This window comes from Pseudonaja textilis, chromosome 12 (assembly GCF_049901715.1).
Source record: "Pseudonaja textilis isolate UNSWEBS1 chromosome 12, rPseTex1.2, whole genome shotgun sequence".
NCBI lineage: Eukaryota > Metazoa > Chordata > Lepidosauria > Squamata > Elapidae > Pseudonaja > Pseudonaja textilis.
Genome location: NC_142001.1, coordinates 20263617 through 20291062, shown reverse-complemented (window position 1 = coordinate 20291062; position 27446 = coordinate 20263617). Strand labels below are relative to the sequence as shown.

The window sequence follows — 27446 nt, the reverse complement described above, 5'->3', positions numbered from 1 at the left end:
CTTGCCCGCCCGCAGCCGAGGAAGATCACAAGGGAAGAAGCGCCGGCTATCTCGGCCTCAGTCATTCTCGCACAATTAGGAAGAACGTTTTCGGCGCCGCGTCCTGCATCGCTTCCCATCTCTGCCAGGGCCGCCGGTAGGAGGCTGAGCACAGTGAGGCTCATTGGTTTTATATTCCTCTTGGGGGGGCGGGGGGGGAATGCGGCTGCATCAAACGTCCAGGGGCATCGCAAAAGCAAATTGATGAAGTTAAAGTAATTGCAAATTTCATCAGCGCCACAAAAAAAATTGGGAAGCTGCCTGTGGGCATTGCTACACAGCACGGGGAACAATTAGGGCAGCGCTTCTGCAGACGTGCGTTGGAATGCAATGCTCCAAGGGGGGCAGGCAGGGGATGATGGGAACGGTGGTCTTACATGTCTGGAATTCGTGAATCCAAGCATTTGGTTCTGCAACCCGACAAGACAGACACAGACTTCAGAGGATAATTAGGACTGCAGAAAAAAAAACAATGGCTACCAACCTGCCTTCCACGGAGGACCTGGATACTGCAGGAGTCAAAAAGAGGGCTGTGAAAATATCTACACACCCCTCAAATCCCGGACACAAACTGTTTCAACTCCTACCCTCAAAATGACTTTATGGAGCATTTTGCACACCAGAACAACCAGACAACACAAGGAAAGTTTTTTTCCCCAACGCCATCCCTCTGCTCAACAAATAATTCCCTCCACATTGTCCAACTATTTGCAAGGTCTGCACTACTATTACTATTAATATTCTCATCGTTCCTATCATCTAGAAAGTTTCTCCTTATTTCCATGTTGAATCTCTCCTTGTTCAGTTTCCATCCATTGTTTCTCGTCTGGCCTTCGGGGGTTTGGAGAATAGCTTGACCCCCTCCTCCTCCTCTCTGGGGCAGCCCCTCAAATATTGGAAGGCTGCTCTCCTGTCTCCCCTGGTCCTTCTCTTCCCTAGACTAGTGCACCAAGGGGGAAATCCCTGATGAATTGCACCAGGGTGGCTTTAGATCCATTCTTAGTTGAAATGCTGAGCTTGGCTCAAGCGCTGGGCGTCTTCTCTGCCTTCCAAGTTCCTTCAAGGACAAATATTTTATGGAAAAGCCGCCTGGGGAGGAGACCTCCCCTGGCCCTTTGGGCAGGTGCCCTGGTTAATGGAAGGGGTGGGCTTAATAAATTGCTTTGCCGGAACCTGCATTTACAAGAAACGGTTCTCTGGGAAGAGCTGTCATCACTAATGGCTCTGAGAGGTAATTGCCTCAAAAATCCAGGGGCCATTAGAACTCAGCTTCTCTCTGGAATGCTGGATTTCTAAGGGGCTGAGATGGGAGATTTTTACACAATTCTCTCTTTTACACCTCACGGTTTCTCCATCTTGGCCACTTGAAAAGGTGTGGACTTCAACTCCCAGAATTCCTCAGACAGCTAAGCTGGCAGGGGAATTCTGGGAGCTGAAGGCCACGTGTCTTCAAACGGCCAAAGTTGAGAAATTCCGACTTAAGAGACTGTGATAGCCACACTAAAAGCAATAGTTGTGTACCAGCAGGAAATCTGCCCAAATATTAAAAGGGTTAAGGTATCTATCATCTGGTTATGGAATGCCCAGGCAGAGTACAAGGAGTCCTCATCTTGTGACTACAATTTTCAGGCTCCATTATGGTCATAAGTGGAGGACTACCTGCATGGGGAGCGGATTCACACAGTCCATTAAGACATCCACCTGCTCATTAAAAGCCCTTCCACAAACAGCTTGAGAATGGAAGCCTCGAAAACAGGCCGTAAAGAGCCCCAGCCATTCAACAAATCACAGTTAATATAAATCCTAGCTTAGCTCAATGGTAGTGTTAGGATTCTTTTACACCTCACAGTTAGGAGTCTTGAGCCAAACTTCCAAAACTTAAAGAGGATTTATTGGGAGTTAAACTATCCAGCACTGCCTGGATGTAACCGACTCTGAGACACATCATTCATTGTTACCCTTGACTCTGGTTTTCCCCCACCCCCTGGGTGTATCCAAATTCATATTCTCCAATGGGACACAGCCATAGCCCAGAGTCATCAATCATGCTCTCCAGTTAGAATTTTGCACGGCAGAAACTTCAGTCACTTAGTTCCTATCTTTGAAAACATTTGTGGAATGCAGTTTCAGTTTGCAAGCTGCTGCACTGCTCTTTTCCCCCCTCTCCTTTTCTGTGGCAACTCTAAAAAGACCATAGAAATATTTCACGAGTTGACAGGCGGAAGGTTGACAGCAATTTGGTTTCTCCAACCGTGGCAATTTTAAGGCCTGCGGACTTCAACTCCCATAATTTCCCAGCTGGGGAATTCTGGACGTCCACAAGTCTTAAAAGTTGCCAAGGTTGGAGAGACCCCTGACTTTGGGCCCGATCTTGGTTCTGAGAAGAAGCCAAGATCGGACCACGATGGGTTTGCAACGTCGCCTCTTTCTCCTGCCAAGGTTTACTTTACTTCTCCTCTCCGGGGGAGACCAGACCGAAGGAACGCTCTGAAAAACGAACGTTTCTGTTCGAAGTGTCGTTTCAGCCCTGGGCCCAGATGGAAACTCCGTCAGGGAGTTCACAGCGGCTCATCCTCTCTCTGCCCAATTTAATGGAAAGCCGCACGGAAGGAAACGCCGGCTTCTCATTATTTAGGGACGGGCCTCCCATCACGTTCCAATTGCAAAGAGGCCGGGAGGGAGAAAACACTTAAAATCCGGTCCATTTAACACACACACACACACACACACACACACACACAGACACACACACGGACAGAATGAAAAGCTCTGGAGAGAGTTTATGAGGCAGGCCTCAGAACATCCCAAAATATATGTCTTTTTTTTTCTTCTTTTTTTCTCTTAGAAGAACTAAAGTTGCTTCCAACAAATTAAAGCGCTATTGTTCAACATTATATTGCCTTATACGGTACATACAACAGGATCAGTGGTGGGAATCAAAATTTTTTTACTACTGGTTCTTTGGGGGGTGTGGCTTGGTGGGCGTGGCAGGGGAAGGATCCTGCAAAATCCCCATTCCCTCCCCCACCCCACTAACCTGCTTTCCAGCTCCGTTCTCCTGTGCAGGGCAACCAAAGGAGACCCAGCCGATCAGCTGGGACTCAATGGGAGGCAGAGAAGAGACGGGGTTGGTGGGGCCAGTCAGAGGTGGTATTGGCTGATTTTCCGAACTGCTCAAAATTTCTGCTACCGGTTCTCCAGAACCGGTCAGAACCGGCTGAATTCACCACCTCTGAATAGGATTGACCTGGTTTAACTCAGTCGTGGTTTACCAAATAAGCAGTAACAGGATAGGTCCGCACAACACTTTCCTATTCTGGGGATAGGAGTCTATAGGACTACAAGTCACCGAATTCAGAAATACCAGCCTAGATATTCCACCCTTTCCAGCTTATATTTGAGATGTTGCAGAGATGCTAAGAGAGAAAGCACCCTAAAAGGCTTTCCTCCGTACCCCAAAGGGGCAGGATTAACACACACACCCCAACCTCTCCAGCAAAGGTTTGTTCCCTTTGCAAATTCTGAAACACTGAGGTCCCTGGTGCTCTCTGAGCTTGGTTGTTTTCTTGCAGACTTCCAATTACCCAACTAGGTAACCTTATCAATGCTAGAAGGGAGTGGGATTTGCTCTCTTGAGAGCTGATGATGTTGCCTAGCTGGGCGATGCAACGTCTGCAAGAAAGCAACCAAGCTCAGAGAGCACCAAGGACTCCACAGTCCTCCTCCTCCTCTCCAAAACCCCCACTCCCCTTCTAGCACTGATGATGTCCCCTAGCTGGGTCATGAAATGCCTGCAAGAAAACCCCTCAGCTTCAACCCTGAGCTCCAAATGCTCTCGTCAGTCCTCCAGCCGGCCTCCTTCTCCAGTCCGAAATCCCCAATGGTCCCAGAGATGACTTCAAAGGGCCCCTTTTCCCAGGAGAAAAGCATGCCAACGTTGTGTTTGGGTAACTTTACACACACACACACACCCTCCATTTTGGGCCCAACACTACCCAGGCTCCCTTCACACTCCAAACACCCCGCGACCCCTGAAGGCATATCAGCAGAGACCTCTGGATGAGGAGCACTCAGCCAATGCCTATTAAATACTTTGCAAGGCTCCAAGAGTTAAAGACCCCCAGACAAGCCCCCCCCCCTCCTCCCCCCTCCCTCTCCCTCCTTCCCTTCTCCCAGCAAGATAGAAATCTCAGCCTGGCTTTTAACATTTTAATTCCAGGGGAGACTTGATCAGCCTGGAGACCAAACAGGCCAAGAAAGATGTTATCAAGAGCTGGGATTCCCTTTGCAAAGCACTCAACATCCCTCCCCACCACCACTGTGCCCCCCATCAGCGCCAAAGGGGTCATTAAGGAAACTGAGGCCCTTCGGCATTTAACACCATTTCAACACCGGGCTAATGGTTTCGTTTCTGTCACCCTCTGGGCTGGGGAGACACCCCCCACCCCCCAATGACAAGACTGGGGCAAGGGGGGACAAAATATATTCTGCCCCCCCATGAATCCAGCTACAGATGAAAGTAGCTGCAACCACACTCACACACACACACACACACACACACACACACACACACCACGCTCGCGTCTTGGAAATGCACTGGTACCCCAGGGATTTGAGGTTTGGGGGCCATTTTGAAAGAATGTTATTGACATGCCAAAAAAAAAAAAAAAAGAATTTATGCAAGCAAAATCCATTGAAATTCCTAAGGCCTCTAAAGAAAGCTGAGCCAGCACTGTTTATAAAGAACAGGACCTTAAACCATGTTTCCTTTAATCGTGGTGTAGTGAAATTTGAAGGCAGTTCAGCAGGAGACGCCCGTCGACCTGTTTCGCACAGAATAACAGAACCGCAGAGTCTTTGGGTGGACTTTGGAGGTCTTCTAGTCCAAACCCCCTGCTCAAGCAGTGTTCTGACCCGAACCCTTTTCCAACAAATCAAACACAATCCAAAGGGAACAGAAACCTGTTTAATGCTTCTGCAAAATAATGAGCTGTGATAAGCACAAGACTTGGCAAACTTGCCCCCCCAAAACAAAATAACAGGCGAGAAATAATTTGCAATACAAGAATCTTCAAAGACAAACTCAGGATACTGGAATGTCCACGAGGCTGGAGTTTCAAAACGTCTTTGCTTCCTGCAAAGAACGTTCGTTTCACAGCTGGCTTTTATCTTCTTGAAGGAGGGGCCACTACTTTGCAGCCTTACTCCCGAGTCGCCCATGCTGTTCCAGCTGCTCTTTCCTACGAGCAATCCTGCGTGCGCACGCACTTGGCACAGGCTCCTCGGGAACCTCCTCATCGCTGCTGCCAGCCCCCCCACCTCACAATCTCTGAAGGCAGCAGCCCACTCCCTGAGGGTCCTGGCCCCTCACCTGAGTTCTCGCTCTCCTCAGCCGTCCGGACCTGCTGCCGGCTAAGCACAACAAACAGGAAACCTTGCACCATTCCAGACCATTCCAGGTTGCCCAATCTCTTCTTAAGCAAGTCTAATAGGGGTTCACCCCGTTGACTCGGCTCCTATTTCTCCTCCCTGGTACCCTTTGCAGAGCAACCTTGGTGGGTCACTGACCCCACCCATTGGGGGGGGGGGGATCCACGGGGGGCGGGGCTGATTTTGGCCGTGTTTTGAGACCGACTTTTTCTCTTTGCAACCGAGATTCTGCTCTCTGAAATATTTCTTTTTTTCTTTCTTTTTTTTATTCCCTCTGAAGGAGAAGCAATCCAAAAGGGTCACGCCGGCATTAATAGGGAGACAGGAGGGTCTCTGAGTTTCCTCCACTTCTGCCTTCTGACATTTCCCGAAGTGAGTGATATTTCGAAAGAAAAACAGAAACTTGGCTTTTGCTGGGGGGGGAGGGAGAAAAATCAATTATGTTGGCACCTTCTCTTTCCCCATTGTGATTTCCCCCACCACCACCATTCCTGCCTTTGATTCCAGGACAAGCTCCTTTTGAGGAAAAAAAAAGGGCGAAAAAGAAGAATAGGTGACAGGAGCTTTAACGAGGTTTGCATTGGGATAACAGGAACTAATTAGGGATTGATTATCTGCCTGGCAGTCCAAAGAAAAACGAATTCATTTCTGCTCGCTAAAAAAGAATGCATCTTTTTCAATTATTCTTGCAAGCCTCTCTCTCTCTCTCTCTCTTTTTTTAAAAAAAAAAACTTTCAGAGTTTCATTTGTACCCTAGATTCATCTTTTCTTTAATCACACCGAACAGGGGTTTATTTTCTCCCCTTCTGGCTTGAAAGCGTTTGCGCTAAGTAGTAGAGCATCCATACCCAAGGACGGTGTATCTTGACACCCAGGCCACGTCGGAGAAGGTAACAAGCTGCATCCTTGTTTATTTTCCCACCCCACCACGGATGCGATGTCTAAACAAAATATGTGTCGGGCATTGTAGAAAGTCTCGCTGACCCCAAGCTAATGAGAGGCTGGGAGAGAATGAGTCAAAGTGGGGTGTGTATAATACGATTCCCAGGGCTCAATAATTTGAAAAAGCAATTTACTACATCTTTGATCCGGTGCCCGGAAAGCAAGCGGTTGTTGTCTTTTTCATCAGTTAATGACAGTTTAACAAGTAGCCAGGTATAATAGATTTACAGCGGGAGCTGAGGAAATACGAAATGGACGGCCTTCTCAGTGGGATTAAAAAAATGGAGCTGAGCAAGAAGAAGAAGAAACCGGAGGAATTGCAGGGAAGCGGCAGGCGCAGATGGGAGGGTGACTGGAGGCGACTCCATTAGTAGCCGTAAAGACAAAAAAGGCCCAGGAGTCGGCCCGTTCCCATCTCCCGCATGATGGGAGGGGGAAAAAAACCTGTATTTTTGTCGAGAAGGTACGATGTCTATAGGGAAGGTGGTCAAATAAGTCAAGATGGCCACCACAGTTATGCAACCAAAGCCCCACCCCTTTTTGTCTGCAATGGAAAAGGGGGTGGGGCTTTGATGGTTGCTGCCATCTTGACTTTTTTTAGGGACATGGCTCCTACAGACATTTCTGATGATAAAACAAGGAATTCGGAAAGGCGTGCTCAGAAAAGAGCTGGCTATTAGTTGTGGGCGTGCAGACCCTTGAGTAGGGGGGGTTCCAAGTTATGTTATTTGCTGCTTTGTTCATGGTAGAACTTAAAACCTAGCAGGGCTCAGCCTTCCTTCTTTTCTTCCTTCCTTCTTTCCTTCTCCTGTTTACAAAGTAAGGAACAAAAATCACGCAGGCTAATATTTTATTACTAGCTCTATACCCGTGCTTCGCTACTACAAAACTATGTGGTTGGCCTTAGCTTTTGGAGAGGAATATAAGGGGGAAATAAATTCTGCCTCTGCCTACCAGCATCCATCGGTATTCATCTGGCTAGTGTCCTGTCAGTGTGTGAGAGATAGGCCACAAAAGAGGAGCAAACGGGACGTGAGCCTTTGCAGGAAGCAATAAGTTTGTCTGGTCGGTTCAAGCGCTGAAAAGTCCTGTTTGACTCTGTGTCGAGTTCGGCCTTGCCCTGCGTTTGTCAATTCATTCTCTGGCCGCATTCCAAGTGCGATAAGGGTGGGTGTTTATAAACATTCCCCTGAAAGACTGTTTGCCAAGCCTTGCAGGCTGTGAATGAACATAATTCACAGCCATGGAAATAAAAGAGGTTTTGCCAGGACTGAGATTGTGTCTTATTCTTTCTAAGGAACCTTAGGTCAGGACAGCGCTTGTCAACTTTGAACGGACATTAAGTGGATCAAGGACCGCCTGGAAACTGTGAAAACTTTGCATAATACTCATCTGGCTGTCAGATGAGTACCTGCAGATATTATTACCTGAAAACTCTCTGGGCCAAGGGGAAAAAAACCCCAATTTTTAGCACTATTTCAAAAGCCAGCAGGGACAGGAGAGCTCTCTACCGGGAGGGATAGTCCCAAACACATCATCTCTAAAAGTCCAACCCGGAGAGCAAAGCTTTTGAACCAACAGAACTGGGACTGCCACAAATTGCCAAACAGCCAAAGCTTGCATATTGATATGCATTTATTCAAATGTATTCCCTCCATTTACATGCTTCCTTTCCTCTCAAATCGAGGCTGCTAATGTGTTAAAAAAACAAAAACAAGCAATACAGAAATTCAAATGCCAAACACCCGTCCCTAAATGAAAGCCGTAACTAATGGCTACAGAACCTGCTCTCCAAAAAGAGCGAAGGGTTAAAGACTCTGCCTTAAGCCGTGGTTTCATTTTAACCACAGTTTGGGGGAAGCAACCCCACGGCTGGGCGCCCATCCCTGGTGAACTTGGGCCTGGCTAACAGGAAGATCCTCTTTGCAAACCCTCAGCCCCAAAAGGAAGAAAATCAGTGTGCAGGAATTTATATTGGAATTTTTAAGCCGCAGATCGCAATTCCTAGCCTTGAAGCCTTGAGTGGCCCTTGCAAAGGAGGGGGGGACTTCCCAGGGAGGGGTGGGAGATTATTGGCAGCCCACTATCAGCTCCTGAGAAGAGAAGGACCACGTGGCTGCTGGATTAAAGGAGGGGGTGATAAGGGCTGAAATGTTTCTGCCCACAGCTCTCCGATCAAAGCACCTCTTGACCTCTGAGGACGACCTCTAAAGAGCCACAGATCGTCTTCCTCCTCCTCCTCCTCCTCCTCTTCTTCTTTAATTAATTTTTTCTTTATTTTTAACATACAATAAATCCACTCCATTTCAATCGTGTGTCGATTAGGTACATATTTCGTGTGCTTAACAGTAACTAATAATATTCTTCTCTCTCGTCAAAGGCTCTCGGGAAAAGCGGTTTGGCGTTGAAGACAAAGGAAATGCCACGTTATCACACCAAAAAATGGACCCTGTGGCAAAGCAGCAGAACCCTGGGACCTTTAATGGAGCCGCTGCCATTAAAATGCGTTCGCAAAAAGCACCAGCGTTTAGACTTGCACGCTGTTTCACAGTGCCAGCGGCTTACAGAATCAGCCTCTTGCCTCCCCGACAATCTTGGTCCTCATTTTTTTCGACCTCGGAAGGAGGGAAGGCTGAGTCAACCTTGAGCCGGTCAGGATCGAACTGATGGCAGTGGGCAGAATTAGCTGGCAATACTGCACTCTAACCATTGTGCCACCACAGCCCTTCCTTCCTCCCTTCCTTTCCTCCCTCCCTCCCTCCCATCCATCCCATCCTTTTCTTTATTCTCCTTCCTATTTCCTTCCTTCCTTCCTTCCTTCCTTCCTTCCTTCCTTCCTTCCTTCCTTCCTTCCTTCCTTCCTTCCTTCCTTCTGGATTATTTTATTTAAACTGGAACCTTTTCAGCCAGAGATGGAAAAGTTGATCCCTAGATTTGGAGGCCAAGGGCTGCCTGCTCTCAGGGAGCTGCTAAGCCAAAATTTTTGCAAGCAACTTCAAAACAGAAAAAAGAACAGAATTGGAAAAAGACGGGGAGGAAAGCTCGTATTTTCCACATTCCTCTCTTGCAGATCTGACTGCATACGGGTAACAAAATTGCTGCAATAAATTGAGCCACTACAGCCATAGGAGGAAAACCGTTTATCATAATCCAGGCTTTAGAAAATATACTTTAAAAGTGGGGATTTGCTCTAATCTTACAACCAGTTTCCCCCCCTCTCCTCGGTTTCAGTTTGATGCTGAATAAAACTTAATGAGTGATTTCCGACAAAGGAAGAAAAGCTAGTCTGAAGAAAGCAATTTAAAAAAACCCCACCCTTCGTTTAGAAATGGAGCAGCGGTCAAGGAACTTGGAATTTAATTCAAAAAAACCATCACAGGCGAAGAAGTCTACGGCCAGATGGGAGGGGCCGTAAGTCAAACGGGGCACCCCCAAATAATGTATCCGGATCCCAATCTCAACCAGAAACCTGCAGATTCAGCACATTTGACACATCAGTTTAGAAAACCAGGTTAAGGATTGAATGCATCTTGTTGCGTTTCTGGTCTCTTCCCTCCAACCTTTTTGCGAATTTATTCTGGAAGCATCTTTCAGGAGGGCTATGCTGGATGTTGGTGCGTTTTTACAGAAAATGAGGAAGGAGGCAGCCATTCTGGCCCATTTCACTGCCTTTTCCAAAAAGGGAAATGGGTAGAATTTAGCATCCCAGGTTTAAATCTAAGTGCAAATGGTTTTGGGAAGGTTCATATTTTTAAACTGAGGCCAATAAAATAAAATAAAAATAAAAAAAGATTGGCTCTTGATTGCCATCTAGTGGTAGCACCTATCTGGGAACACCCTCTGTCTCACCTGCCACTGTTACCCCACAGGTGGGATTCATCCGGTTCAAACCAGTTCTAAAGAACCGGTAGTGGAAATGTTGAGTCGTTCGGACAACCAGCCAATCCCACCTCTGACTGGCCCCGCCAACCCCATCTCTTCTCTGCCTCCCATCGAGTCCAGAGCTGATCAGCTGGGTCTCCTTTGGTTGCCCTGCACAGGAGAACGGAGCTGGAAAGCAGGTTAGTGGGGTGGGGAGGGAGGGAGGGAGGGAAGGGGGATTTTGCGGTAACCTTCCCCCTGCCACGCCCACCAAGCCGGTAGTAAAAACCAAAATGAATCCCACCACTGTGTTACCGCCACTTCTAGTGGGCCACCCCCAAGTCTGTCGCTGAGGAGTTTAGGATCCGGTTTGCAGCGGCATCTGCCTTCTTGAAGAACCACCCACGGTGGCAAATGTTCTCCAAGAGCAACAGAGTCCATTTCCCCTCCGGGAGCCGCTTATCCAGGGGGGGGGCTGCTTGATGGAGGAGGGAAAAGGGGATGAACAGCCCCCTAACCAAAGAGCCCCCCCCGGAAATCCGCCGGGATGAGCCGCACACTAAAAGTGCAAAGAGCAGAAATGGTTCTGGCACGTCAAGAGGGGCGGGTGGGGAAATAATGCGATATAACGGCAGAAATGAGTGGCTTGTTGAGCTCATAACCCTGGCAGAGGAAGGTGGCTTCCCCCCCCCCCCGGCCTTCCCATCCGTTCCCCCTCCTCTCCGGCAGGCTGAGATTATCCAGCCCGCCCCCCAAACGATCCATGCTCTCCTTTCCGGCACTTCAGGAATCCCTCAAGAGATTTGCTTAGAGAGCCAGACGGAAGATCAGCGGCCGGTCATCAGCTCGGCTGACCTCTGACCTCCGCACATCTCTTCCAGGCTCCACCTTAGATAAACATGCACACGCAGAGAGACAGAGAGAAAGAGACAGACATACACACGTACACCCTGCCCAGCCTGAGGGCCTGTGTGTTTTCACACAGGGGGGGTTGTGGAAGGCAGAGGCTGGTCCCAAGACTCTCCAGAGCTTTGCAGAAATGGCGGGGCCTCGGGCTGACTCGTCCCTGGGGGGTGGGCCGGGGGCAGTGGTGGGGTTCGAAAAAGTTTACTACTGGTTCTATGGGCACGGCTTGGCTTGGTGGGCGTTGCAGGGGAAGGATATACTGCGAAATCTCCATTCCCCCTCCAACTCCCGGGAGAAAGTTACTGCGAAATCTCCCTTCCCTCCCCCCCGCCCCCCAAAAAACTGTCCTGGCTGTTAGGAAGTATGATGACCCAGGGTGGGATACAAAAGCCACAAAGTCGCAAAAAACAGGTGAAGTCCCTTTAATTCCTTCAACTTGGCTTCAAAGGTCCAATTATCGTTGACTGGAGAAAAAACTCCCCCACAAACGGTTGTGAAAAGGAAGAAATTCCGTTCAGACTCATAGAAATTATAAATAGAAAAAAAAAAGAACACAAACCGCACTGAAGCAATTCATGAGACAAGACAGGATCAGGGCTCGAAGACGTCCACAGATATCGAAATATACACACTGGGAAGGACGCCAGAACTCAGATAAGAACTGAAAGACTAGCATTATTTCATGCTTTGCTTCCAGCACTGGGCCATGCGCAGTTTGTCCTTTTTAAACAGTCCTCACAGCTGCAGCCCATGAAGGGGATCAGGGCCCCTTCCTCCCCCGTTGGCCACGCCATTCACATTGCTCCCTTCTCCGTTCCTCCTTATGTTGCCCTAGGATGAAGAGGGGATGGGCCTGGGTCTTCCTCTGAATGCCCAGCTGGCCTCTGCCCTTCCCCAGTTTCCTCCACAATCTCTGGAGCCACACTCTCACTCCCTGTCGGCTGTTCCTCCTCTCCCTCGGAGTCAGACTCCAACGGGGGGCAAGACAGGAAGTTTCTCCTTAGTCTGTGGCATCCTTCAGCAAAAGAGAAGCAGGAAGAAAGGAGAAACCCCCATATTTCCACCCAGGGAGGCTTTTGAGCATCAGGCATGAACAGGAGTGCTGGATTTTACACACCGGAGAGCACATCAAAGCTCTGTCTTCAGCCATCAGCCAAGGCACGCAAAGCCCATTTTACCAGCTCGATGGGAATCCGGCCCTTGGGGCCGAAGCCAATGTTCAACTTGCACGTGGCCAGGATGCAGCAGATCCTTGGCTCCCTCACCCTTTTCTTCTGAGCACGGATTAATGTAACTCATCCAGAGGACCTGGCACCACTATAGATGGCTGGATGGAGCTTGCATCATTGGCAAGTGTCAATAGGGTGAAGAACGGCCTCGGGGTTTTGTCAGGAAACCAGTGTATTGACAGCTTAATGGGCTCAGGAAAAGCTCATCTGTCTCTCTCTTTCTCTTTCTCCCTAGCCCCCCCCTGCCCCCCCCCCCCAGCCTTGGCTGCTTTATGGTTTTATCTCAGGGGGGCTTTGAAAACCAAGCCCATCGCAACAGCCCAAGAGGAGGGGGAAAAAATGTTTGTTTTATATCAACCCCGTCTTGTCCTTGCCTTGGTCTGTTTGCTGTGCTTTTCCCCGTGTTTACCAACTGTTTCTTCTCTGCATTTTAAATACTCCGGCACAGACAAAAGAGAATTTATTTCCTCATTTAATCCCCTTTCAGCCCAGACAGCAAACACATTTGCAGGGGGAAACGTTTGGGGGCAAGGGGGGTGGCAGGGAAGGAAAGAAGACAAGCGGAGCAGCCACAAAAAAAGGACGGCCACATCGGCTCGGCTTCGGGAGGTTGCGGCGAGGTTTGCAGCTGCGGAGCGAAATCCTGAAGAATCGCTTGATGGCGTGTTTTTTTTTTTATAGCGTTTCCAGAGCCCTTGGAATGTATTCAGACTTAAACTGCAGAAGATCATTCTTGCCTAGAGAAGTAATTACAGAAAACAGGAGGTTGCTGCCGGAGTAGTAAATACATTGCAGGAAGATGCAATTTGACTGGATGGGAATTGCCCAACTCGCGTTAAGCTCTCCTCAAACCAACAGATGGCACTTCAGCCGCGCCGCCGTTTCTTCACCCTAATCTTTCCAAACCAGTCTGCAGCTCACCTGAAGTCATCTCTGCTTCCGTTCTCTTTTTTCACTTGGAAACACAACAGAGCCATTTTTTTTTCCAGCCAACCAAGGAGAGAGAGCAAAACAACGACAACTTTCCATTCGCATCTAACCTCAAAATATGGTTCCTCTTGGGGGTAAGAAACCCTTCCACCCTTGTGTTACACAGAACAAGGAAAAGAAAGATATAGTTTTGGCCTCTCTGCTCCCCAGTTCTGTTTGTTTGTTGGATGTCTCACCGTACACAGAAAACTGAGTGTGGGAGAGCAGCTAAACCACCATTCCACTGAAAAGACCCTGTGGGGAAAAAAAGAATTAGCTAGCAGGGAGGAAGAGGAGGAGGAGCGGGAGGGAGGGAGGAAGGGTGGAGGAGGAAGGAGGAGGAGGAGGAAGAGGAATTAACTAGCCCCAGAAACCACTATGGGTTTATGCATGCTGACACAGCGTATCATACAAACCCGATCAATTCCAATTTATAGATGAAAAGAGTTTAAGCAGATTAAGGCACAAAGCAAGATATCAACAGAGAAGATCTTGCTATTTCTTTTTTATTTCCTTTCCTTTTTTTTTGGAATTTAGGCATTTCCCCCTTGATGTGAACATTCTTTTGGCAGTGGCCTGGATTGAAAAACGGAAATGCCTTCCCCTCCGCTGCCTCTAAAAGGACAAGTCTGAGATAGGAAGGCTGACCCTTTCGTTAGCGTGCAAATTTTAAGCCTGCTCCACACACACACAAAAAAAAAGCCAATACAAATTCATATGGGTTTTTGTTATAACAAAATAAATAATCCAGCCCGGCTTTTACCAAATGCAGAGACTTTAAGGTCTGGCTTTAAGGGCCACCAAAGAGATTCAAGATAACATCATTAAAAGTGTGCAGGGTCACCATTGGCTACATTTAACTGACAGGTGGTTAAAGTCCACCCACCTAGCCAAACTTGAGAAACATTCCTGTTAAGGAACGAAATGTCCCTAGGAAGAGGGTGATGACGACACATGATATGGAGATCTACCACCATCCTGGAAGCATTTCAAACAAGTCCACTGTCAGGATTCCAAGAAATCTACCCATAGCGAACGGAACTCCTAGGCAGGTAGATTCCTCAAAGAACAAGTTTATTGGGTATATCATATTGGCACAGACTGGTGAAAACCGATTACTCTAGAGGTACCCGTGCTTTTCACCTAATTAAAAGTAAAAGTTTTTTTCCCCCTTTCCTAAACAGTCAGATGGTCCAATCAAGATGCTCTCTGGTTGCTTGGTAACATCATTCCTCCTCTCTTCAGCCACCTGTGTTGGAATGTCCTTGGTTCCCAGGAGAAAGTGTTTTGTTTTGGCTACAAAACCCCAGCTCTCTCCATTCCCCCCTTCCTAACCCTCATCTCCAGTGAAGCCCCCAAGATGGCCTCAGTCAGGCCAGCTCCAGAGTTCACCCGGCCCAACTTGAAGATAGACGGGGAATTCTGGAAGTTGAGGTCTGTTCATCTTCCAACTGCCAAGGTTGAGAACCCGGCTTAACAGGAGAAGCTCCCAACCTGTCATCTTGGAGACAAAACAGATAGAAGAGCAAGATCTTCCACGAATCCTTCCTGGGAGGGTGGGGAAACCAGGGTGTGTTGGGTCTCCGCTGCTCATAGCCGCTACCAGCTCAGCCGAACCGGTAGAATACCACCACTGGGGGGAACCACGGCCCAGTCCTCCCCACTTCTGCGTCATCTCAACTGGCAGCTGTTTTATCCGCACCGGGAAATTGGAAAGGTCTCCACTCACCTGCTGAAAAACAGTCCTTGCCGCCTGGCCACCTCTCCCCCACGACACACACAGACACACATCTCCTTCGTTTGATGCCATGTATGGAAATGTCAGCCAATCCATTCGCAAGACGCGCACGCACGCGGCGCCAGCCCTTCGCAACTCATTTCGGGACGTTTCCATCAGCCCCGCGCAGGGGCTGCTTGAGTGACAGGGCCAACTCCAGCCGATGCTCCCCTTGCGCTAAATTGAATTCCCCTCCTGCTGAAGCTGCAGCAGACTTTCTGCTGATGGAAGATTGGGGAGAGACGCTTGGCATTTGGTGAGATGCCGTCCAGGCGTGTCAATTACCGTGTTCACTTAGCAAACTTTATTAGATTATTAGATATTTTTATTTCCAGGCCCTGTGGCATTTCCATGATTGCAGCAGGAAAATGCCGCAAAAATAAGAGCTGGGTTTGGTTCTCCGTCTACCACCAAGGATTCCCCCCACCTCATATATTCATATTGGAAAACATGCCTTTATTTCAGGAGTATTCAGATCAATTCTGAACCCACCACCCATATTTAAAGGCCCAGGGGAAACGTTCCCCAAACCAGCTTCTGGACGGATTGTCAACCGTAAAAGCCAAATGTCCATTTCTGCCTCGTATTATAGCTAACATCCCTCACATCCTGGACATAAACTGTTTCACCTCCTTCCCTCAAAACGACGCTATAGAGCCCTGCACACCAGAACAACTAGACAACACAAGGAGAGTTTTTTCCCAAACGCCATCCCTCTGCTCAACAAATAATTCCCTCAACACTGTCCAATTATTTACTAAGTCTGTACTACTTTTACTATTAACCTTCTCATCCCTCCTTATCACCCCCCCTCCCACTTGTGACTGTATGACTATAACTTTGTCACTTGTATCCTTACGATTTAGATTGACTGTTTCCTAGTATGATTTGATTGCTTATTGTACCCGATGATGTTCATTAAGTGTTGTACCTTATGAATCTTGACTCTTGATGAATGTGTCTTTTATTTTATATATACTGAGAGCATTTGCACCAAGACAAATTCCTCGTGTGTCCAATCACACTTGGCCAATAAAGGATTCTATTTCTATTCCCCACCCACCCCAGAGGGCACCAAGCCCCTGCCCACACCTACCTTGGAAAATGGCCACGTTCTGCATGATGAGGAATTTCAAATCCATGCTGGCCGTCTGGAGGATCTGCTCCATGTTGGACCGAGCCAGGCCTTGGTATCTCTCCTCCATCTTGCGGGAGCAACAGGTGAGAGCTTTGGGGATGCATATTTGCAAATCTGACCCTGTCAAGACAGACATGGGGGGAGAGGGGTTAGCCTGTAGCTTTGGGGTAGGGAGGGGCTAGCTCTGTTGGGTCACCTTTTGTGGGAGAGCGAGAGAATGGAAACTTCTAGCAAGGGTAAAGTTCTTGCTCCGGGTCAGCTTGGATCTCCCCCCTGCCCTGCAGCTTCAGACAAGCTCCCTTCTGAAGTCCCAGGGCCGAGCAAGGACGTTGGTCCTGCTTGCAAATCGTGCTACATGCAGGGTAGTACACTGCCAGCGCGGGGCCAAGAGAAGGAAAGAGGCTGGGGGCGCCAGGAAGCCAGCCAAAACCCACATACTTTTCCCTCTTCAGCGTTTTATCTAACTCAGAAAGTCTCCGGAGAGAACTATTTTCCTTGTCTCAACCGCCAAGGTAATTCCTTTGTTTAATGGTCCTTCTTAAAATTGCTCTGCCTTTCCGGTCCCATCGGGGAGAAGGGAGCGGGGGCTGCGGCACGTGGCCACGAAGCCCGGGACTCATTCATCAAGTAGGGCCTTCTGAGATACCTCGGGGACATGAAACAGCGAGAGGGAGGGAGGCAGGGAGGGAGAAGGAGCAAAGAAGAAGGGAAGGAAGGAAGGAAGGAAGGAAGGAAGGAAGGAAGGAAGGAAGGAAGGAAGGAAATGGAGGCAGAATAGAGAAAAAGATGAGTGGATGGATAGATGGATGGGGAGAGAAGGAGGGAGGAAAGAAGGAAGGAAGGAGCAAAGAAGATGAGAAGGAAGGAAGGTTAGAGAAAGAGATGGATGGATGGATGGAAGGAAGGAGGGAAGGAAGGAAAGAAAGAAGGAAAGAAAGAAAGAAATTGGAGGCAGAATAGAGAAAAAGATGGATGGATGGATGGATGGATGGGAGAGAGGGAGGAAACAGGAGGGAGAAGAGAAAAGGATGGATGAGAGGAAGGAAGGAAGGAAATAGGAGGGAGAATAGAGAAAAAGAATAGATCAATGGATGGATCAATGGAAGGAAGGAAGGAAGGAAGGAAGGAAGAAGGAAGGAAGGAAGGAAGGAAGGAAGGAAGGAAGTGGGAAGGAAGGAAGGAAGGAAGGAAGGAAGGAAGGAAGGAAGGAAGGAAGGAAGGAAGGAAGGAAGGAAGGAAGGAAGGTTTTAATAGTGATTGTGAAGTGAAGCACCGACAGTTGTTGAGCCGAATGATGTTAAAGCTGAGAAAGAGAGAAAGAAACCTTCCAGACTCGCCATTCCTGCTTCGGGCAGAATAGTGGAGAACCAACTCCAGGAGAGCCAACTGCCTTTGGACAGATCCCAACCCCCCCGCAGGGATCTTCTGCTGGATCCTCCCCAGGATGATCCAGAGGGCGAGGGGGTTTCTCTGACTGCTCTAGATATGCAAAGGAGGCCAAGCAGTCGGCCAAGGCAGCGCCTACCAATATCCATCCGTAAAAGCAGAGCGCTTTCTAATTTGCCAGGGTCTACAGCTCCCATTCTATTTTAATTACGTGCATAAATACATAAACAGACTTCCTGAAGCCACGAGGAGAAAAGCAAAGGAGGGAAAGGGGGCGAGGGGGGCGAGGGAAGAAGGAAATGGCAGAAATGGCACTTTCGGAATGTTGTTCAAATTAATCCCTTGGCCGAGAAAAGGAACCGCAAAGGGTCACCGAGAGGAAAGCAATTGCCTGGAGCAGGTTCCTACCGCTTGGAGAGTGCCGGGGCGGCGTTTCGTTTTATTTATTTATTTTGCTATCAAGAGAGCAACTTATGGTCCTGAAATAATTGCAAGCCGCAAACTCAATTACCCAGCAAAGCAGAAGACCCAGAAACTGCTGAGCAGGAGGAGGAGAAAGCGCCGCTTGCGCTAACTTCGGAAGGAGCATCTGGTGTGAAGAGGCCCTCCGTACGCTTCCCGCGGAGCCCTCGGATTCCTTACTTCATGGCACCGAAATGGTAGCGTTTCCTGCCTGAGCACCGGGTTGGACTAGAAGACCTTCAAGATCCCTTCCACCTCCTATTCTACTCTACTCTACTCTTTAAGGTTCCCTCCTTGCACATCTGTGCCGGTCGTTTCCAGCTCTAGTGGGCGCTGCTCATCTCTGTTACAAAACCGAAGAGCCAGTGCCATCCGAAGACGTCTCCGTGGTCATGACTGAACGCCGGAGGTGCATGGAACGCTGTTCCCTTCCCACCAAAGGGGTCCCTATTTTTCTACTTGCATTTTTTACATGCTTTCGAACTGCTAGGTTGGCAGAAGCTGCGACGAATAACGGGAGTTCACTCCGTGACACGGCGCTCGGGATTTGAACCACCGAACTGCTGACCTTTCTCATCGACAAGCTCAGCATCTTAGCCACTGAGCCACCATGTCCCTATCTACTCTACTTCTATTCTATTCCTATTCCTATTCTATTTCTGATTCTATTCTATTCTATTTCTGATTCTATTCTATTCTATTTCTGATTCTATTCTATTTTATTCTATTTCTTATTCTATTCTATTTTATTCTATTCTATTTCTGATTCTATTCTATTCTATTTCTGATTCTATTCTATTTTATTCTATTTCTGATTCTATCCTATTTTATTCTATTCTATTTCTGATTCTATTCTATTCTATTTCTGATTCTATTCTATTTCTGATTCTATTTCTTATTCTATTCTATTTCTTACTCTATTTCTTATTCTATTCTATTCTGTTCTATTCTATTTCTTATTCTGTTCTATTTTTTATTCTATTCTACTTCTTATTCTATTCTATTCTATTCTATTCTATTCTATTCTATTCTATTCTGTACCACTGCGACTTCAAACAATCACTAAACATTGTAGGTCGAGAACTACCTGTAGATACAACCAGGATTAAAATTGAATACGTCTTGAAGTCAGGCGTCAAGCCCGAATTCACCACTTGGAAACCTGACATCAGGGCTGACTCCAGAGAACCGTCTGGATGAGGCGCTGCATATACAGTAAGTTGGTGAGACGTTTCAAATGGTTTGCTCTGAATCGCTTCCTTCCAAGGGCCGAGAGGGAAACTATACTGGCCAAGGTCTTTCCGTTTACTGACTTTTAATGAAATGAAATATGGTTGGGGGGATTTGGGGCAGCTGAAATCCGCCCCTCTTCAAGTGGGCAAGGATGAGACACCCCGAGTTACAAATCCAATGGCCATCAGCTTTCAACCCAGCCTGAATCCTACCAGATCCAAACAGATTTTTGGAATTTATGGGTAGGGGGGGGAATGTTAGCTCAAATCTCCAGAAAGAAATATTATTTAAGAAGCGCACACCGTAAGGATAACCAGGCCACCTGGGACAAACTGCGCCAGCAAATTAACTACAGCTATGCAGAGAAGCGAGACAGGCCATTGGAAATGAAACGGCTTTACGGTAATCTTGTAAGACATTTATTTAATCGTCTTATCAATACAATGAAGAGAATACTACGGCGGCATCCATCTTGCCTACTTTAATTAAATTATCTGGGAAGCTGGAAACCGGTAGTGAGCAATCATTAGGCTCCTGTGGCACAAAATTGATAAGGCCGTCCTCCTGCATAATCCCCCAATATGAAGAGATTAAAGCTTTGGCGTGGCAGCTTGGAGATGGTCACGAAATACGGTAAACCTTTCAGGGTGAAGGGTTTTTTGATGTGCTCTCTCCATAAGAAGAGAAGTTTTTTAAAACCACTTGTTTTGCTTGTTGGTGGTTCCTCCATTAAAAAAAATTAAAGTCACCCACGAACATCTGCGTTGTGGCCTCGTTTTGTGTCTCATGACCCAGAGCAAAATCCAACAAGGCAAGAAGATTTATAAAGTTGATTTTTAAAAATAGGATCACCAACATGATCGCCAACATCTGATAACAGATATGGAAAAAGAAGGAGAAGGAGAGAAGGAGAAAGAGAAAGAGAAGAATGAGAAGGAGGAGGAGGAGGAGAAGGAAGAGGAGGAGAAGGAGTGGAAGAATAATGAGAAGGAGAAGAAGGAGAAGGAGAGGAGGAGGAGGAGGAAAGGAGGAGGAAAAGGAGGAGGAGGAGGAGTGGAAGAATAATGAGAAGGAGGAGGAGGAGGAGGAGGAGGAGTGGAAGAATAATGAAAAGGAGGAAAAGGAGAAGAAGAAGGAGAAGGAGGAGGAGAAGGAGGTGGTTTTCTGCCATGTCTTCCGGTCCTTTCAGCAGCTTTTTGCACCGGGTCCCACAGCCGGGTGGGAGGCAGAATTTCTTCCCATATCCTTTGTTTTTCAAAACTTTATTTCAAAGTTTCAAAAAGGTTTAGAATACCAAAAAAGAAAAGGAATTTAAAGAAAGAGGGGCTCAGACAAAGTCAAACTGGACAGCACAGACCAAAAGAAGACAAAAGCTGACAAAAAAAAGTAAATTCTGAACTTTCTTCGATACAGATAAAAAGCTAAAAATCAGTGGCCCTTTGAGCTTCAATTAAACCATCAATAAACCTAAACTGTCCTTCTAGCATCATAAACAAGTCTAATCATCAGAAGCCAAGGTTAAATAATTTCTTCCAATATTCTTGGGGGCTGGAAAACAATCAGAAAGTGGTCTTTGGATCCTTTCCCCCACCTTTCCTTTCCCAATATTGCATGCGTAGAGAGAGTGGTGCTTTTGAGCTTTCTGTTCTGGCCAAGGCTTCCTGAGACAACAACAAACATATTTTTAGCTCAAGAGCTGTGAATGATCGTCATTCACAGCCCATAATGAGTCTCAACCAGTTATAAATAGTCCCATGGAAGCCTGCCAAAGTCCTTCGGGAGAAGTCTGATAAGCAGGCACCTTTATCTGACTTGAAGTGCTGCCAACGACTAAAGTACCAATTACTCTTTCAAAACCAAACAGAGCACAAATGCACCACGGAGTTTTCAGGTTTCAAACCGACCACAACGAACAACCTTGCTTCCCGCAAAGGCTCCTGTCCCTTTGCTCCTCCTTTATGTCTTATGGGAGGGGCCAATCACCTCCCAGCCTTACTCCCAAGTCGCTCCTTTTGTCTTAACTGTTCTTGCCTTCTGGCAGCTCTGTGCATGCACACACTGGGAACAGGCTCCCCTTGTTCCTCTGCCTCGCTGCTGTCAGATTCTAGAGGCTCCGGAATCAGCACATAACTCCCAGATGTCCTTGGCCCCGTCTCTGTGTTGGACGCAGGACCATCGTGCGAGTCCTCCCCAGACGCCTGGACTGGCCCACGTTCCTCCCCACTGTCCGACTCTGCTGCCATCACTAAATTAAAAACATTCTCTCTGCAGAAATGACCCCGGTTAAAAGCCACTAAAAATCCTTCCATAATAAGGGAGGGAAATGAGGAATTTTGAGTGAGATTGGAAAGCCACACTTGGATGAATACCCTCGTTGCAACCAGCCGAACCTCCCGGAAAGGTTGCCAAACACCATTACGCAACCGTAGGGTGCCACAACTGGTTGTGAATGCAAGCCAAGAGGCCCCGAGGTGGTGGGTGATGGTCATAACTTTGAGCACAGGCTGCAAATCATTTTTTCCCCAAGGCCATTGTAACTTTTGAACTGTCCTTAAATGAAAGTTTGTTAGCCGGCGACTGTCTTGTAGAGGCACAAATCCTGAAGGTCTCATCTCCACTAGAAAACTGGACAGGCAGGATGTTTCTGGAGAGCAAGGGTGGGGCCTATTAGATTAGATTAACAGAGTTGGAAGGGACCTTGTAGGTCATCTAGTCCAACCCCCACCTGCCCAAGCAGGAGACCCTACACCATTTCTGACCAATGGCAGTCTTGAAAGCCTCCAGGGATGAAACTCCCACAACTTACTTTCTTTCTTTTTCTTTCTTTCTTTCTTTCTTTCTTTCTTTCTTTCTTTCTTTCTTTCTTTCTTTCTTTCTTTCTTTCTTTTTCTTTCTTTCTTTCTCTCTCTCTCTCTCTCTCTAGGTAAACAGAGTTGGAAGGGACCTTGTAGGTCATCTAGTCTAGCCCAAGCAGGAGACCCTACACCATTTCTGACCAATGGCAGTCTTGAAAGCCTCCAGGGATGAAACTCCCACAACTTACTTTCTTTCTTTTTCTTTCTTTCTTTCTTTCTTTCTTTCTTTCTTTCTTTCTTTCTTTCTTTCTTTCTTTCTTTCTTTCTTTCTCTCTCTCTCTCTCTCTCTCTCTGAGGTAAACAGAGTTGGAAGGGACCTTGTAGGTCATCTAGTCTAGCCCAAGCAGGAGACCCTACACCATTTCTGACAGGTGGGAGTCCAATCTCTTCTTGAAAGCCTCCATTGATGAAGCTCCCACAACTTCCAAAGGCAACTTCTGTTCCATCGGTTGGTAGTTCTCACAGTCAGGAAATTCCTCCCTATTTCCAGGTGGAATCTCTCCTTGTTTGCTTTCCATCAGTTGTTTCTTGTCCTACCCTCGGGTGCCTTGGAGAATAGCTTGACCCCCCTTCCTCCTCTCTGTGGCAGCCCCTCAAGTATTGGAAGGCTGCTCTCCTGCCTCCCTTGGTCCTTCTCTTCCCTACGAGTTGAGTTGAGGTCAGTGGCCAGCGAGGGAAGAGGGGGACGGAGAAAAAAATTGGAGGTGACAGGCAGAGCCAGGGTGGCAGCAGCGAAGACCGAGAGAGCAATAAACAGGAAGCCACCCTGTCACCATGACACTGCCCTGATTACGGGAGGATTTATGGAGCCCGTTCTGGAAAGGAGACGATCATCAAAGTGTAATTACTCTACTGAGATCTCCAGAAATGAGCAGTTGGAAGAGAGAAATACAGCCATTCTTCTGATTTGGGCTGTGTGTGTGTGTGTGTGTGTATACACAGACTTCAGAGGACAATTTCGACTGCAGATAATTCAAATTGCTACCAACCTGCCTTCCATGGATGACCTGCACGAGTCAAAAAGAGGGCTGTGAAAATATCTACACACCCCTCACATCCTGGACATAAACTGTTTCAACTCCTTCCCTCAAAACAACACTATGGAGCACTGCACACCAGAACAACTAGACATGCCATCACTCTGCTAAACAAATAATTCCCTCCACACTGTCCAACTATTTAGTAAGTCTGCATTGCTATTACTATTAATCTTCTCATCGTTCCTATCACCCATCTCCTCCCACTTATGACTGTAGGACTGTAACCTTGTTGCTTGTATCCTAATGATTTATATTGACTGTTTCCTAATATGATGACTATCCTTAAGTGTTGTGCCGGATGATTCTTGACTCTTGATGAATGTATCTTTTCTTTTATGTACACTGAGAGCCTTTGCACCAAGACAAATTCCTTGTGTATCCAATCACACTTGGCCAATAAAGAATTCTATTCTATTCTATATAAAAATGTGAAATACCACTCAGGCATCATCACAAAATCTCCAGAACTGTAAAGTCTACGAACTTGAAATTTGGCACCTAGGTTCCTCTTGGCTTCTAGGGGCTCCCTAAGAAAGGATTTTTCCAAATGACCATCAGATCATTAGTATTTCCTGTATTATTATTATTAACATGCTCTGATGCTAAGGAGTTCTAGTCCCCCTCCTCATCTGAAAAGAAATCTCTTCCAAAGGCAAAACACAAGCAGAGGAGTTTCAGTTTCAGAGCAGAAACCAGCTTTAGTACAGAACAGTTGAGCTAAGCCATGCCCAGGCTCCTTGCTGTCTCCTTCTTGCTCACACAGCAAATACTCTTTCAGTTTTCAAACAGCCCTCAACTCTCTCACATACTGACAGGACGCTAACCAGATGAATACTGATGGATGCTGGTAGGCAGAGGCAGATTTCCCTCCCCCAAAACTAAGCCCGACCACATAGTTTCTGTAGTTTTGTAGCAAATGGCCCCATTGCAGGTCACGTGATCAAAATTCAGATAGTTGGTTAAATGACTCAGAAAGCTGGCTAGGAATTTCTGGGAGTTGAAATCCTCCAGGCTTACTTAAGTTGACAAGGTTGGAGCCCCCTGGTCTAGCTAAGATGCCAAATCACATCCTAGCTTTGTAAACACCCCTTAATGACAGGTTTCAACCTCTGTCTCCAAACCCAGGCCCTCCAAATTGGTACCCCACCCAAGATGGGATAGATAGGCTATCATTCTCCTTCTCAGCTGGCAATCTTGGGAAAGATAGCCCCAACCTATCCTGGAGAGATTCAGATGTTAGCGTTTAGCTACGGTGAAGTTGTTAGGCAGATGCAAAGGCCCTACGTAGCAAGAGACAAGCCGGCATCTCAAATTTTTTCCTCATCTTTTGCTGTTTTTCGTTCTCTTTGAACACTTTGTAATTCTCAAAATGAGTCTGCTTAAGCCGACTTCAAAAGGACCTTCAACTCTGGCAAACCGATTCTTATGTCCCAACTGGATTATCTGCGGCATGCAGGCTTTTCCATTAAAAAAAATGAAAATACTGGGTTTTGGGTTTTTTTTTTTTGCAAGAATAACTCATGACTTATCCTCTTTATTTTTTTCTTTTCTTTCCCTTTTACAAAAGCCTTCCTTCCTTCCTCGTGGAGGATTTACGCAAGCTTCACCCTTTGTTTAACTTTGAAATAAAAATGTACTTCTAATTTAGCACTTCGCCTTTTACGTTCCAAGGAAAGCTCCCAGCTACATAAGCAGAACATAGGAGAAATAAGACTTTGGCAGCCCCGGAATGAGCCACCTCGGGGCATAGGCCAGGCGGTTCCTGCATCAGGTGCAGCCTGGGCAAAACGGAGGTTTGTGGCTGGCTGGCTGGCTGGGGAATTCTGGGAATTGAAGATTTAAAGTTACCCAGGTTGGAGACCCCAGTTTTAGGCAGAGTCTACCAGCGCAGGGTTAAGCCTGCTTGGCCAGCCCCCACTGGACACTTCGGTGCAGGATTGGAGCAGGAACCTAAACCGGAGGCAAAAGTAAATCCCTTCCCAAATCTCCCTTTGCCAGGGTCCTGAAGGAGCGCTTCCACATCCCAGGGCAACCTACCTGCAAACCCAGACGCTGGTAGGAGCGCCCGCGCCCGCAGAGGGACTCCGGCGGCTCCTGGGCTGCGTTCACACGACCCGGGACGCGCGACTAACCCGCGGCTCCTTCTAGCTCGAGAGGCTGCCCAGCCCTTTCCCGGGGAGGAGGGAGAGGGGCTCCTCCATCCGTCCCTGCCCCGCTCGATCCCAGCCGCGCGCGCGAGGAAGGCCCGGGAAGAAGGAACGGCCGGCAAGCCGAGCGTCCCCGCCACGTAGGGAGAACCGGCGGCTCGGTTAAGCGGCCGGGCCGAGGAGGGGAAAAGCGGCCAGTCCCACTACGGTCAGCCCGGGCGCATCTCCATCCCCGAGCTCCCGCCCGCTCTGCGCGCTGAAGAATAAAGGCGCTAGTCCGAGGGAGGGAAGGAGGGAGGGAGGGAAGGAGAGAGAGAGAGATGGAGAGAAGGAAGGAAGGAGGGAGGGAGAGAGGGGGAGGGAGGAAGGAAGGAAGGAGGGAGGAGGAAGGAGAGAAGGAAGGAAGGAGGGTGGGAGAAAGGGAGGGATGGAAGGAAGGAGGGAGAGAGGGAGGAAGGAAGGAGGGAGAGATGGAGAGAAGGAAGGAAGGAGGGAGAGAGGGAGGGAAGGAAGGGAGAGGGAAAGGAAAGAAGGAAGATAGGGAGGGAGGGAGGGAGGGAGAGCGCATCCCCGGCGCCGTATCCTCCGCTGCGCCGCTTTCTCCGGCCAGGCGAGCGGGGCTGCTCCCCCCCCCGCCCCCCGCCGCCTCCTCCCCGCCAGAGCCGTCCGGGGCTGCGCGGGCTCACCTGGGCCGGGGCTCTCGAGCACCCCGCGGGCGCCGGGCTGCAGCGCCTGGAAGGCGGCGCGGACGCGCGTGCAGGTGGGCTCCGCCCGGGCGCCGAGCAGGAGGGCGGCGGCCAGGAGGGCGCAGAGGCGCCAGGCGGGGGCCGCGGCGGTTCCGCGGTCGGTCATCGCGCATCCCGAGCCGAGCGGCGCAAAGCGGGAGCCCGAGCGGAGGAGACGCCGCCGCTGCCGCCGGAGCCGCCAGCAAGACTGGCCCCGCCGGAGCAGCCGAGCCGAGCCGAGCCGGGATTGGCCCGGGCCGCCCCCCGCCCAGCCCTGACTGGCTCCCCGCAAACTTTCCTCGCTCTTCATTGGCTCCGCGGGGCGAAGGGGGGGGTCTCTGCCCGCGCCGCTCCCTCTGCGGTAGACTGCCCCTGGGGCGGGCGGCTCCACCTGGCCGGCTCCCCATTCCGAAAAGAGCCTCTCCCCTACCCGCTCCACCCTCGTAGTTTCCGAGTTCAGAGTAGACTGGAGCTGGAAGGGACCTTGGAGGTCATCTAGTCAGCACATCTGCCCTTTTTTCACCCAGGAGCTCCAAGGCTTGTGATCCTGTCCAGCATTAAACCGTCTTTCCAAGCAGTCACCATGTTCCCAGAGTCTTTCTTCCCTACTTGGAACTGAACCCAGAAGGGTATTTATTTCTTCCAACATCGCCAAGGTTGAAGAAAAGGGTGATTTAGAGTAGGGGTCTCCAATCTTGGCAAACTAAAGAGAAGAAAAACAAAACATTAGTCCAGTTTCCATAATTCAATCTTCGGACACCTTTGCTTGGGTGGCCGAGAATCTCCATTAACGCACTTCTGGGTAGGAATTTTGGTGCTTTAAATCTTGATTGGAGCCTCTCTGGCCAAGCTAGCAAACAGTCCCCTGACTAGCTTTCATTGTGAGGATAAGAAAAAACAAACACGACGACTTGGTTGAGTAGATGCAGTGAGAAACCCTGTATGTCAGGATGGGCAGCTTCTTTTCCCAAGGGGCCATGTGAGAAACTGGGACTGTTGTGGAGCATGGAACCAGTAGGACCAACACATCAGTCCTCCAGGATTAAAGTTGCCAAGGTTGGAAAGCCATGGTTTAGAGGACAGGGGACTTGAGCGACTTCGAAAGTGCTTAAGATGACGGATGGATCCTCTCTCAAAGGCTCCTGCCTGGGGCCTTCCCTCCTTCGCCAAGCCTGGCTCCCAGGGCCTTTTGAAAATGATCCGTGCAGCCTCACTTATAAACTGATTTCACACCCGCAGACAGCATTAACGCCCCGCCGTAGCGCACGGCTCGCAGCCCTGGAGTTAAATCTCTTCGCACAACAGCG

The 27446-nt window shown here is 48.5% G+C and overlaps 1 protein-coding gene across 1 annotated transcript in view; it reads right to left on the bottom strand.

Annotated features, from left to right (window-relative positions):
• Window positions 1-26266, bottom strand: part of GPC3 (glypican 3) — a 78772-nt gene extending 52506 nt beyond the window's left edge. The window contains exons 1-2 of the mRNA XM_026716561.2: window positions 26101-26266; window positions 16250-16411 (exon numbers count right to left, since the gene is read on the bottom strand). Of these exons, the coding sequence (XP_026572346.1) occupies window positions 16250-16411; window positions 26101-26266 (328 nt within the window). The remainder of the gene's footprint in view (window positions 1-16249; window positions 16412-26100) is intronic.
• Between the last annotated feature and the right edge of the window lie 1180 nt (window positions 26267-27446).